This window comes from Lithobates pipiens, unplaced genomic scaffold (genome assembly GCF_037356315.1).
Source record: "Lithobates pipiens isolate NorthernLeopardFrog02 unplaced genomic scaffold, aLitPip1_a1.2 Scaffold_16, whole genome shotgun sequence".
NCBI lineage: Eukaryota > Metazoa > Chordata > Amphibia > Anura > Ranidae > Lithobates > Lithobates pipiens.
In genome coordinates, this window is record NW_027507748.1 from 405,134,326 (window position 1) to 405,148,841 (window position 14,516).

Below are 14,516 nucleotides of genomic sequence, written 5' to 3' on the forward strand. Positions count from 1 at the left end.
ATCTGTCTTTTGCTGGCCGAAATTCCGATCGTGTGTATGCTGCATTACAGAAATGGTTCGTTCCACTTTCATGCTGCCTCTAACAGAGTCTCATGAAAACTTGGCTTCTTCCTTAGGTTCTTTAAAACCTTCCCATCCTTTGCATGCATTTCCTGCACATGCATTACTTGAACAGCTTATTTTTGCGGAATGGGATAAATCGGATAAACATTTTCTCCCTCCTAAGAATTTTTCAATTCTCTATCTTCTGGAGGAGAAATTCTCCAAAATATGGAAAGTACCAGTGATTGATGCTTTGATTTCCAATGTGAATAATAACATAACTTGTCCTGCAGACAATGCACAGATGCTTAAAGATCCAACAGATAAGAATTTGGAATCCCTGCTAAAATCTTCTTTTTCCATAGGTGCCGTCACTCAGCCCGCAGTTGCCGCGATAGGTGTCTGCCAATCCCTAAAGGACCAATTTAAAAAGGCCCTTAGCTTCCTACACAACAAGCTCAGGATTTGGCTGAACTACCTAGGCATTATGTTTTGCCATAGATGTCATTAAAGACTCCTATTCACCAGGCATCCCGCCTTACGCTTATCCTTGTACATATGCGCAGAATCCTGTGGTTGAAAAATTGGTCAGCTGAAACACCATGTAAAAACCTGCTAACTGGGTTCCCCTTGGTGGGGAGCGACTGTTTGGAGAAGACTTGGATAAATATGTCAAGACAATTTCTGCTGGGAAAAGTACTTTTTTACCAGTCAAAAAAATAAATGAATGCCCTTCATTTAAACGGCTCTTTCCCCTGTGCCAGGGGCTTCCGCCTCTAGGCAGCGGCGACGGGCTCTGCCGTCAGACTCTAGAGGAAAACCTCAGTGTCAGACCCAGGCTCAAAAGTACTCTTTCACCAGTCAAAAGAAAATATAAACGTACGTCATTTAAAGCCCTGGGGCATTTTATAAACATCGGATAGTATAATTATAATTCATCAATACTGTGAGGGAGTACCCTCTGATGTATATTGTTTATCAGTTATATCACATGGTATGATCCACTATTTGCTTCCCCTTCTTAGTCCAAACTGTCTGGCATTGCGTATACCAGAGCTCATATTTTTACTTTTGTATCACATTGATGTCCAATTGATGAATAAAATTAACATATTTTTAAAGAAAAAAAATTCTTGATTCCTATTTACTGCTAAAAAGCCCCATGGGGAATTCTCCACTTCTGTTTAAACCTTAGGGTCAGACCCAGGCTCAAATGCCCTGGGGTAGGAAATCAGCAAAACAGAATGCTAAAGCCTTATCATGAAGAGGCAACCCCCCTCACCAACCCCCCTCACCTCACAGAAGTCTGGAAATTCAGGACAGGTGGGTCATCTCCGCGGTAACGCTGGGGTACAAGCTCGAATTTCGGGACTTTCCACGGTCTTGTTTCCTGAGATCAGACGTTCCCAAAGATCCATAGAAAAAACAATCTCTGTTTCGGGCACTAGATCGGTTATCATCGCAAGGGGTGATCAAACAGACACCCACAAAAGAGCAAGGTTTTATTCAAATCTTTTCATGGTATCAAAACCAAATGGAGACGTCAGGCCCATTCTAGATCTAAGAAAGTTAAATCAATTCCTGAAGATCCACTCCTTTCGCATGGAGACAATCAGGTCGGTAGTTTCTATTCTTCTAGGAAGAGAACTTCTGACATCAATTGACATCAGGGATGCATATCTGCATGTCCCTTTATTTCCTGCTCATCAAAAGTTTCTGCTGTTCGAATTTGTAGCCCTGCCTTTAGGCTAGCCATAGCACCTCGGGTGCAAAGTCCTGGCCCCACCTCTAGCCAGGTTCAGAGAGTGGCCCAAAGTCTCACTTGGTGGTCATTAACCCAGAATCTGCTGAAAGGAAAATCCTTCATGCCAGTCATCTGGAAAGTGGTAACGACGGCTGCCAGCCTTTCAGGCTGGGGAGCAGTACTAGAAAAGACAACTGTCCAAGGACAGTGGTCAAGAACCGAAAAAATATTGCCCATCAATATCCTAGAGATTCGTGGTAGTACATTTGGCTTCAAGGCCTGGACTTTCAGGTTACGGGATTGACCTGTCAGGATTCAATCTGACAATGCCACTGCTGTGGCCTATATAAATCACCAAGGGGGCACCAAAAGTCTCTCAGCACAGAGAGGTGAACCATATTTTAACTTGGGCAGAAAGGAATGTTCCATGCCTTTCTGCAATCTTCATTCCGGGAGTAGAGAATTGGCAGGCGGACTAATTAAGTCACCAGCAGTTATTCCCAGGGAAATGGTCCCTTCACCCCGACATATTTCTGTCTGTCAAAGATTGGGGGCTCTGGCCGTGGATCTTCTAGCATCCAGGTTCAAAACGAAGTTGGTCAGAACAAGGGATTCATTTGCATGTAGAATGGATGCATTAGTGACCCCATGGAATCAGTTCTCACTGATCTATGCATTTCCCCCTATTCAGTTGCTACCTCAACTTCTTTGCAGGATCAAGCTTTAAAGAAAGCCGATAATTCTGGTGGCACCAGCATGGCCCAGAAGGTCATGGTATGCAGAAATCGTAAAGATGGCAGTGGATGGCCAATGGTCCCTCCCACTACGGCCAGATCTGTTCTCTCAAGGACCAATATTCCATCCTTCCTTACAGCCTCTAAATTTAATGGCTTGGCTATTGAAACCCACATTCCAAAGAAATGTGGGCTTTCTGGGTTATCTCTACCCTGATTAATGCTAGGAAGCCAGCTTCCAGAATTATATAGTATAGAGTCTGGAAGGCTTATGTTTCCTGGTGTGAATCCAAGGGTTGGCACCCTCGGAGATATATCATAGGCAGAATTATTGCCTTTCTACAATTAGAAATGAAATTGGCCTTAAGTACTATTAAAGGCCAAGTCTCAGCTTTATCACTCTCATTTCAAAGACCACTTGCTACTCATTCTTTAGTCCGGGGCTTTATACAAGGGGTGACGTGACTTAATGCGCCTTTTAAACCTCCCTTGAACCCTTGGGACAGCCATTTAAACCAATACAACAGATTCCCCTACTCCTTCTGACAAGGAAGTTGGTATTTTTGGTTGCTATATCCTCAGCAAGGAGGGTTTAAGAATTGGCTGCTCTTTCTTGTAAAGAGCCATATTTGATTTTTTATGAGGACAGAGTGGGTGTTGCACCTGAACCAAGATATTGTCCTGCCATTGTTTTTTCCAAAACCATGTTCCGGGGAAGAAAAGTCACTACATTGTCTTGATGTGGTGAGAGTAGTGAAAATCTATTTAAAGAAAACTGCTCAGATTCGTTAGACTAATGTCTTATTTATTCTGCCGGAGGGTCCTAAGAAAGGACAGCCAGCCTTAAAATCCACTATCTCTAAGTGAATTCGGCAATTGATAATTCAAACTTATGATTTAAGGGTTAATATTTCCCTGTTTCAAGTTAAGGCACATTCTACCAGGTCGGTTAGTGCTTCTTGAGCAGTGCTTAATCAGGCCTCCATGGCTCAGATCTGTAAGGCTGCAACTTGGTCTTCAGTGCATACATTCACAAAATGTTACCCGGTGAATGTAAGGAGGTATGAGAATATCTCCTTAGGGTGCAGTGTGCTGCAAGCTGCAGTATAGATCCTCAAGTCTGGCTGTACCCTGCGGGTTGTTTTTTCCCACCCCTCATGTGGCATTGCCATGGGTCATCCCATTAAGTAATTACGGCTCTGTGTCCCATGATGTACAACAAAGAAAATAGGATTTTTAGTACAGCTTACCTGTAAAATCCTTTTCTTGGAGTACATCATGGGACACAGAGGTCCCTCCCCTCTTTTTTGGGATATAAGTATATTGCTTTGCTACAAAAACTGATTTGCTCCTGGAAGGAGGAGTTATATCGGGAGTAAACTCGCCTTTGATTGGTTTTAGCAGTATCAACACCCGAAGGTGGCCTATAACCTGTTAAGTAATTACTTAAGGCTCTGTGTCCCATGATGTACTCCAAGAAAAGGATTTTACAAGTGAGCAGTAATAAAAATCCTATTTTTGTCTCTGTATTATTTTGTAAGCTTTTATGTTTGTAAATGTGTCTCAAAATGTGTAAACGTATGTTTATTGCTTATGCATAACATTTTTGTAATCTATTTATTTTTGCTAGACCAGAACTGTTTGAGGCTGCAGCTAAAGATTCATCATTACATTATCCACAAAGTAAGTAAATAAATAAATGAGCCCTTTTTAAGAACCATATAAACTGTGTTTTTATTTGTTTTAGAATACTATACAGTAGTTACAGTGCCTTGCGAAAGTATTCGGCCCCCCTATTAAAGCGCACAATTTCAGTTTTGCTTCCGTCACTGAAGTTTTTAAGACCAAGTCTTAATGACATTTCTACAATATACGTGTCCTACACACTCACAAGGTACAGTGCCTTACGAAAGTATTCGGCCCCCTTGAACTTTTCAACCTTTTGCCACATTTCAGGCTTCAAACGTAAAGATATAAAATTTTTATTTTTTGTGAAGAATCACCAACAAGTGGGACACAATTGTGAAGTGGAACGAAATCTATTGGATTTTTGAAACTTTTTTAACGAATAAAAAAATGAAAAGTGGGGAGTGCAAAATTATTCGGCCCCCTTGCGTTAATACTTTGTAGAGCCACCTTTTGCTGCAATTACAGCTGCAAGTCGCTTGGGGTATGTCTCTATCAGTTTTGCACATCGAGAGACTGAAATTCTTGCCCATTCTTCCTTGCAAAACAGCTCGAGCTCAGTGAGGTTGGATGGAGAGCGTTTGTGAACAGCAGTTTTCAGCTCTTTCCACAGATTCTCGGTTGGATTCAGGTCTGGACTTTGACTTGGTCATTCTAACACCTGGATACGTTTATTTGTGAACCATTCCTTTGTAGATTTTGCTGTATGTTTGGGATCATTGTCTTGTTGGAAGATAAATCTCCGTCCCAGTTTCAGGTCTTTTGCAGACTCCAACAGGTTTTCATACAGAATGGTCCTGTATTTGGCTGCATCCATCTTCCCCTCAATTTTAACCATCTTCCCTGTCCCTGCTGAAGAAAAGCAGGCCCAAACCATGATGCTGCCACCACCATGTTTGACAGTGGGGATGGTGTGTTGAGGGTGATGAGCTGTGTTGCTTTTATGCCAAACATATAGTTTTGCATTGTGGGCAAAAAGTTCAATTTTGGTTTCATCTGACCAGAGCACCTTCTTCCACATGTTTGGTGTGTCTCCCAGGTGGCTTGTGGCAAACTTTAGACGAGACTTTTTATGGATATCTTTGAGAAATGGCTTTCTTCTTGCCACTCTTCCATAAAGGCCAGATTTGTGCAGTGTATGACTGATTGTTGTCCTATGGACAGACTCTCCCACCTCAGCTGTAGTTCTCTGCAGTTCATCCAGAGTGATCATGGGCCTCTTGGCTGCATCTCTGATCAGTCTTCTCCTTGTCTGAGCTGAAAGTTTAGAGGGACAGCCAGGTCTTGGTAGATTTGCAGTGGTCTGATACTCCTTCCATTTCAAAATGATCGCTTGCACAGTGCTCCTTGGGATGTTTAAAGCTTGGGAAATCTTTTTGTATCCAAATCCGGCTTTAAACTTCTCCACAACAGTATTACGGACCTGCCTGGTGTGTTCCTTGGTCTTCATGATGCTCTCTGCGCTTTCAACAGAACCCTGAGACTATCACAGAGCAGGTGCATTTATACAGAGACTTGATTACACACAGGTGGATTCTAATTATCACCATCAGTCATTTAGGACAACATTGGATCATTCAGAGATCCTCGCTGAACTTCTGGAGTGAGTTTGCTGCACTGAAAGTAAAGGGGCCGAATAATTTTGCACACACCACTTTTCAGTTTGCTAAAAAAGTTTAAAATATCCAATAGATTTCGTTCCACTTCACAATTGTGTCCCACTTGTTGGTGATTCTTCACAAAAAATTAAAATTGTATATCTTTATGTTTGAAGTCTGAAATGTGGCAAAAGGTTGAAAAGTTCAAGGGGGCCGAATACTTTTGCAAGGCACTGTACCTTGTGAGTGTGTAGGACACGTATATTGTAGAAATGTCATTAAGACTTGGTCTTAAAAACTTCAGTGACGGAAGCAAAACTGAAATTGTGCGCTTTAATATCCTTAACTGCTCCCAAAAAAAAAATCAACCTTGTGGTTTGCTATGGCCACAATGTCGCCTTACTTTGGAGCCCAATTACACTGTAAAATGTAGAATAGTCCTTTTTGATTCCAAATCTAACCGATTTCATAATTTTATTTCCTTTTGAAAAAAAAATATGGTTTTACTAAAATATATGTATTTTGTATACATTTTTAAGAAAGGATACAAGTCCAAAACACTCCTACCACAACATCTGGACATGAACATCTTAATATCATTCAGGTATCTTTACCAGGTATGTACTAAAGTTACTCAGTTTTGTAGAAATATTTGAGTGAAAATACAGGACATTTTATAAAGAAGGTTATTCATGCAACCATGTTGGAGTTAAAAAAAAAAAAAAAAAAACACGTAAAGAAAGATCTCTGCAATAGAACAGCATTTATACTTGCCTTTCCAGTAGCATGTGTCTCCCACCATCCCTCCACTCGAGCATTGCAGCCTTCATCAGTCTCTTGGACATTCAACACTTCAAGAGTGTCAGATGACTGTGTTCCCCATTGAACTCTGTGGTTTCTTTCTCTGACCTCTGCATTGCTACAGGACACAGGGGCTGGGGGATGTATATTAGGGGCTATCTGATTCTATCTAAAGTGTTAAATGTTGAAGAGATTGACAGACGCTGCAGCACTGGAAAGGTAGAAGACCCCATCTATAGCTTTTCTATAGCATGGACATTCCTTATAATTTTCTTCCCCTCTTCCCCTCTTCCCCTCTCCCCTTGTAGAGGTGTATAGTACGTTAACCTTACTTTGTGTTGGCCATTCGGGTCCCTAGCAGGGCCTGAGAATGCAGAGGGGCATGTCCGCAAGGTCACGTGGCGCTGTGTATGGATGCAACGTCCACACACACACACAACACTCGCCGCATAGCTGAGGGGAAGCATTGAGGATGCCAATCAGGTTCAACCTGAGGCTTTATATCACAGACACTCTCATTTCAGAAAGACTTTTTAACTGAAGAGAGGCAGTCTGTCACACTAAGACACCAGAGCGCTGGGCACGTAAGGGTGTAAACAGACATTTCCAGACAGGAAAAACTATTGTTACTTAGTAGCAAAAGAACTGTTATTTTGTGTGTACCTCTGCTTGTGCTTTGCACTATGTCTTCCAGACCTACCTTAAAGGTACCTAAGGTGTCACCCCCCAGGCTCTGGGGATCCCAGTTATGCCTTCATACTGTCTTCCTCTTCGGAGAGATCAGACCCCATGAGATCAGTTTTTACTGATCTATGCACTTTTCCGCGATTCAGTTGCTACCTCAAGTTCTTTGCAGGATCAAGCTGGAAAGAAAATCGGTAATACTGGTAGCAGTAGCAGTGACCGCATAGACATAGCTGCTGCTCCCAAGGTGACATCCATGCAGGTGCATGGCCCCAATGTACGCACATGAATGTCACACATTGGAAGCAGCTGCTGTGTCAATGTAGCTGCTGCGTCCCAATAGGCAATGGGACTGCTGGCACAGGGATGCAAACCTCTGTGCTGGTAAAACACAGCCCAGAACGGGGCATTGATTAAAATGCCCAGTGGGAAGGAGACCATCATTTTATATCTGCTTATGTTTCAATGTGGTTTTCTGTGTCTTCAGTGTGTTTTCTATTCTGTGGGTAGACTCCACCTCCTTTGTAGGCTATAGGTCCTACACTTTTATTGATGCATTTCAGTTTATATGGTTGGTAATAGATAATGTTATCTTATGTCTGCATCTTGAACTTATCCCAAGCTGTTTTTATATACTTTTAAACTAAACTTAATTTGCAGATTTCAAGTGTTGTAGTTTGCTTTTTTCTTGACTGGTGCATTGGGAAAATTGCCTTTTTCTTGAATGGATGTCCCCTTGGGTGCAGCAGCTATGTCTGTGCGGTCACTGCATTCCAATAGGCAATGGGACTGCTTGTACGGGGATGCATGCAGCACCTGTGCATCCCCTTGCTGGTAAACACAGCCTTGCATGGGACACAGATTAAGCTCCCCGTGTGAATTAGGCCTAAGTGTATTGGAATGTCCTGCCCTATGCTGTCAGGCCTGCATATATATTTTAAAAAAATCAGTAGGGGCACAATACCTAAATTTAGAACCGGTTTATAAAAAAAAAAAGTTATGAGATATAAATATATACAGGTGTGCGTGTGTATATATATATATATATATATATATATTGCAATGAGTGACCTATATATTATTTGAAACTTCTAACATATAATCCTCTTTCCTTGCATTGTTGTTGACTTGAATTTGATACCCACCAGGGACATTCTCTGCATGGCAATTGTATGTTCTCTGTGTTTGTGTGAGTTATCCTCCCTCAAAATAAAACGTACAGAAAGTTAACTGGCTTTGACCAAATTACGCCCTACTGTATGTGAGGAACAGTTTAGTATTCTTCATATGATGGAAAAGTTGTGGTGCTAGAAACATGAAATATAGTTCAAACTATGTGATATTTCACAATCCTAAATAAAATGTGTATTTCAGATGGGGATAACGAGAAAACAGGAAAAGTAGACAAAGCCCGCCAGTTGAGGGAACAAGTTAATGAACTGTTCAGCCGGAAATTTGGTAAGCTGTATGCAGCAAAGGCACTGTTCTCTACTCTGCCAGAAAAGATGTTAAATTATAATTCTAAAGTTCTCTCTTTGATTGTACTTGTAAAAATTTGGTCATGGTTAGGAAATTATTGTATCATCAAAAGACCAACTGTTTTGCATCACTCACATTCATTATATAGCACAGCATGTATTGAGAGGAAGTGCATTATGAGTCAGAAATGTGCAGTCAGCAGATTGGTCCTCAGGCATTGGTGTGTAGTATTGAAATCCCAGATCTTAAAACATGGTTGGTAGCAGGGGTTCTCCAACTTTTCCCACTAGGGTTTTACATAGTATACTGCTTGCTAGGTGTCGTCATTTGTTATTATAACACAATCTCCATTTTAGATTTTAGGTAGCTCTTCAGAGAAACTAAGGCATTTTGATTCTTTAAAACAGTAGTAGGTTGCTCGACCTACACCTAATAAATTCACAAAACATTGTTTTTCTCTTTCGTTCATTGACGGACACAGCACTTAAATCTTGACCTTAGGGTTATATCGCCACCTTCAGGAGAGGACTAGGCAGAACACATTAAAAACACAGCACCACTCAGGGGCGGTCCTACTGGCTATAACCCCTCACTCTGCTTCCAGCAGCTAAGTTTTTTTTCTGCCTAGTCTAAGAGAAGGGCCTGGCTCCCTGTGGGGACCAATGGTCCTTGGAATTTTTTCTTTTTTGCTGTTTTTGGTTCCTGTGATTTACACCAACAGCCGGGCTTGGTGACAGGCTGGATAATATAGATCCTGATAGTCTCCCCAGCCTGGCCATCGAGCGAGTGCAGACCTTAGCTACGCGCAAGGTCGGCCACGACATGCCCCATTCTGGTCCAGGGGCGGCCAGTGAGCTATATGCTCCGGGGCACACATATGACCGGTCTACTCCTGTTCGAGTCACAGTGTGCCATGGCCGACAGCCACCCCGTACTGCTCGGGTGATGGGTCTGTCTGAGTGCGTCCAGCAGTCCCTACAGGAGGGGTAAATATAGCTCCACCTGTTTAGGCAGGATGGAGAAGCTGGGCATTCCCTGGGAGGTCGATTAGGGGGTCTTGCTCTCTCCCTCTCTTCTCTGCCGGCCTCTTTCCCTCCTCCATGCTAAGGGGCCACTGTGTGACTGGGCTTAGGGGGTGCAAAGCACGTACCTTGCCGGTGGTCTCTGGGTCCTGGCAGGGGGCTGCTCTGGGCGGTTGGTGGTCCGCACGTTTTTGTGCCTTTTTTAGATGTCTGTGTGCCGCCATGTGGGGGGACTGGTCACTGCGGGAACCTCGGCCATTTTCTTGTAACCGTGGCCATTTTCCTGGAGTCCGGCGGCCATTTTCCCATCGTTTTCAGATGCTTGTGGCTGAGTTGGCCATTTTCTGATAGCCTCAGGTCTGTTGTGATCTAGCGCTGGGCGGCTGGTTTAGAATGGTACAGCGCAAAAAATGTACACAGGACACCTTGTGGCAGACAGAGGGGAGAGCGGACGGTGGCAGCGCAGCATCTGGGTCAGGGTGGTGAGTCCTACGGGGAGCCCCTCAGTCTGTGGCAGCTAGGAGGGTGGACATTTGCTATTGTTTGCCTTAGTTCCCGAAGGGTGATAGGCGAGAGTGGGTCAGTATGGCGTCAGAAGCTGTATGGACGCTCTTCATTGGACGGCGATCACAAAGGACGCCAGCCTGACTGGCTTGAGGGGGGGGAGTTTGGGGCATCCAGTTGGCCCAGGGTCGTTGGACGAATCCCACCTGCCGATCAATGTGCTGGAGCTGCGGGTGATCAGACGGTGCCCATCTACATGGTCGCAGAGGCTGCAGGGGTGTCCGGTCAGGATCCAGTCAGACAACGCCACGGCGGTGGCATATGTCAGTCATCAAGGAGGGACAAGGAGCTTAGCTGCAGCACTGGAGGTCTCACACATTCTACAGTGGGCAGAGCGGCAGGTCCCAGCTCTGTCAGCCCTAAACATTCCGGGCGTAGAAAACTGGCAAGCCGACTACCTCAGTCATCAGCTGCTGGACTAGGGGGAATGGTCACTGCATCCGGAAGTGTTTTGGCTCATTTGTCTAAGGTGAGGCATGCCGGATGTGGATCTCTTAGCCTCTTGGCTCAATTGGAAGGTACAGAGGTTTGTGGCCAGGTCAAAAGATCCCTGGGTGGATGCATCAGATGGTGGCCCCATGGAGGCATCATCTGCTATGCAGAGTTGAGGCTGAGAGGATTCTGGTGGTTCCGATTGCCCTAGATTGGTATCGGTGGCTGGTCCGAAGAAGGGCCTGGCGGTTTAGTCGGCTACCATTTCTCAGTGGATCAGACAGATCCTGGTTCAGGCTTATGCCATAAGGGGGTGGGTGCCCCCCTTTCCTGTCACGGCACATTCTACCAGGGCAATTGGTGCCTCTTGGGCTTTCAAACATCAAGCGTCCGTTTCCCAGGTGTATAAGGTGGTGACCTGGTCGTTCGTTCACCAAGTTTTACAAGGTTGATGTGGGTGCATCTTCGGATGCATGCTTCGGCAAGGTTTTGCAGGCGGCTATTTTGAGGTTGCGACTCCTCTGAGGACACAGGGCACTTCATATTCAACTATTTTGGGTTATATTGCCACCTTAAGGTTAACTGACACTGGGCAGAAAAAGTTGGAATTCATGCCCTCCCAGTTCAGATAAGCCTAGATTTTTAGGTTGTGCCCTTAGTTAATGGGTGTGCCTACAGATGTGTCTCTCAAGATCTTTTTCTTGGGCTTAGTGCCCTATTTTGTGGTCTATAATTAACACCCCTTCTGGGGCAGAGAAGGGCTTCATTCAGATTGGTGGTCTGCAGCCAGGAGTCAAAAGAAAAACCGTACCCCGACCTCACATGCAACAACAGGAACATCTGTAATGTTGCCAGTTGGAGCTGGAGCCTGCCAGCAACAATCTCCAGGGTACTGTGTATCATGTAATCTCGCTGGCAGGGTGCTTAAGTGGTATAGGGCAGTGATCTCCCTGGAGGGGAGTCAAGTCCCTGAATGCCCTATGAGGCTCATCTGATGGGGGGATATAAAGTTCAAGCCTTTTGGCTCCGCAACATGGGTTGGTGAGTGCCTCTGGTGAAATTAGTGGTTTGGGCAGTGTATACCTCACGGTAGCAGTGCTCAAAGGGTACTGCGCATGTGCCCGATGAAGACATTGCACAAAAATGCGCATTAGCGGGCACTGTTTTGTCAGTTCCTGGTGCCCAGTAACACGTGCGGCTGCAGGTTGACTCCCAACACCACAGGACAGCTACAGCAGCTCGGTTACTTTCAGCCACATTGACTGCACAGCTGCAGCAGCATACATTGAATCAGCTGTGGAGCACAACAAGTTTTGGGACAATTGTCAATTGGAGGCGACTTGCCATTTAAGTGTTCTTGATTGGGTCAACATGTCTGTGAACTGGGTGACTGCTCCCTTTTATAGGGTATAAAAGGCCTATTAGTCCCCAGAAAGCTTTGGTCTTGCACAGGCAGTGAGGGGGAAGGGAGAGCAATGTGATTGTCTCCCAAATTCCTCCATCAGGTAGGGAGGACTGTCTGCACAGATTGTCCTGTAATGGCTTCCCAAAGGATCAGATTAGCTCTTAATAGCTGTCCTTTTGTTAGCAGAATCGGCTTTCAGGGATTCCTACGGGCTTGGAACGCCTGAGACGCAAGAGTGGGCACTGTCCTTCCCCTACTCCCCTTTTTGTGGGAGGATAAGGCATCTGAGAAACCTCCTCAAAATGAGAATAAAGGTGAGATTGTTGAGGTTTGGGAATCCTCTATGGATTAGTTCTCCCAAGAGAAATCTTAGGGTCCCAGACTGTCGTAGAAAACCAGTGGGCTTCCCAGCGAATGTGGTGCACACTAACTTAAAGATGTTGGCCTTTTTTGTTGTGTTGCCCACCAATCACATTCAGTGCTTTGGGACATCCCATATTGTCATGAAAATGAGTCCTGTGTCCTGCGATATATATGATTAAGTTAGGATTTTTAGTTTACCTGTAAACTTCTTTTCTTGGAATACATCACAGGACCACGTATCCCCCCTTCTTTGTCTGTTCCCCATTAATTGCCTGCAACAAAACTGAGGATTAACTGAGCTGTGAAGCCTGGACAGGGGAACTCTTGCCTTTTTTGTCCATTCACACAAGGGTGGCAGCAAAACTCAAGTAATCATGAATATGAAGTGTCCTGTGATGTACTCCTAGAAAATGATTTTACAAGTAAAACAAAAATCCAAATTTCCCAGAGTTCTAGCTTAAAAAAAAAAAAAAAAGTAATTCCAATGTTAAACATCTTGTTGGAAGTAAGATATGTGTTAATTTGTTAGTGGACATAATGCACTTTAGAGATTGCCTATTGTGCTAAACAAGGACTGCTATGTATAAATAAAGTGGAACAAGCCATTCTGGAGACACTGTCTTCAAGATGATGTATTTGAGATCTCAAATGATTTCCCTGTGATGAAAATGCCACGTGGACAGACAATTCTGAGGAGTGTCTGCTATACAGTGTGTCCTAAAGAAAACTGTTCTGTCTATAGATTGCCCTGGAAGGAGATGACTATAATAATATATTGCCCAGGAGGGAGACAGCAATATGGAAAGATTGCCCTGGAAATGGAGTAGCAGCTGCGGAGCCTGCCCAGGGGTGTGTGTTATGTGGGACTGTTTTGGAGAGAGACAGCTATGTTGGTAGTTACCATGTGGAAATATTGCCTTGGAAAAGAGACTGCAATGTGCAGCAACTATTAAAAGCCTTTAGCAATCCTGCCATTCATTCTGCAGCATGCATGTTTGTGGGGGTTGCTGGATTTTTTATTTTTTTCTGCACTTTCTGTCCAGTTCAGGTGGCTGGTGCATCTGAACTGTTATGAGCAGCTTTTTAAAAAATCCTATTACTGCTAAGTAATGGTACACTTCGACATGTTCAGATGTGTTGGAATAAGGAAGCCCTCTTTCCTGTCTTGTGTGAGGCCTGATTTACAAATGGTATGTTTGCAGATAAAGATTGTTTGGTAGTTTAAATTATTTACCAATACTCAAAAAGTTACCTCATATATGACCCAGTGGGTGTCTCCTGCAACCAGCTGAGGATGCTACTTCAAAAAATAACTGTTGGTCATGGGTTTATGTAATATCCTTTATTTCTCACCCAGCATTGCCCCTTACTATTGCTACATTACCTTAGAGGGATATTACACAAATTGCTTTTGGACACTATATTGCACTAAATTTGTACATAACTTTTTTTGTAGTGTCCAACAGCCTAGTAAGGATTTACTGTTCTACCACAGAGGCCCAGTGTGCTAACATTTAGCAATGCTATGTTTATAGGTGAAGCCATTGGCATGAACTATCCAGTGAAAGTCCCCTACAGAAAAATTACTGCCAACCCAGGATGTGTAGTAGTAGATGGTATGCCACCAGGTGTTACTTTCAAAGCCCCCAGTTACCTAGAAATAAGCTCTATGAGAAGAATTTTGGACTCTGGTGAATTCATAAAATTTACAGTTATAAGGTGAGTGCAATAATATATACATGATACTGTCAGCGGATGTCTATTAATAAAATACATGTTTTAGAGCCTAATTGAACATGAGTCATTTCTGAAAACATTGGCTTTTTTTACTTTGTTACTAGTTTTGAAAGAGAGAACAGTTAAAAATGCCATATTGCTAAAAAAAATAAAAAAAAATAAAAAAAATTAACAAGTGGGAAGAATATTAAAGTGGAGCTAAATCTAAAATGTAAGAAAATTGCA

General features: G+C 43.6%; 1 protein-coding gene across 6 annotated transcripts in view; it reads left to right on the forward strand.

Annotated features, from left to right (window-relative positions):
- The window catches only part of GTF2I (general transcription factor IIi), a 164,791-nt gene that overhangs the window by 140,094 nt on the left and 10,181 nt on the right, over positions 1–14,516 (forward strand). For all 6 annotated transcript variants that reach the window (XM_077482377.1, XM_077482378.1, XM_077482373.1 and 3 more), the window contains 4 exons: positions 4,151–4,203; positions 6,344–6,421; positions 8,664–8,747; positions 14,090–14,273. In XM_077482377.1, coding sequence (XP_077338503.1) covers positions 4,151–4,203; positions 6,344–6,421; positions 8,664–8,747; positions 14,090–14,273 — 399 coding nt within the window. The remainder of the gene's footprint in view (positions 1–4,150; positions 4,204–6,343; positions 6,422–8,663; positions 8,748–14,089; positions 14,274–14,516) is intronic.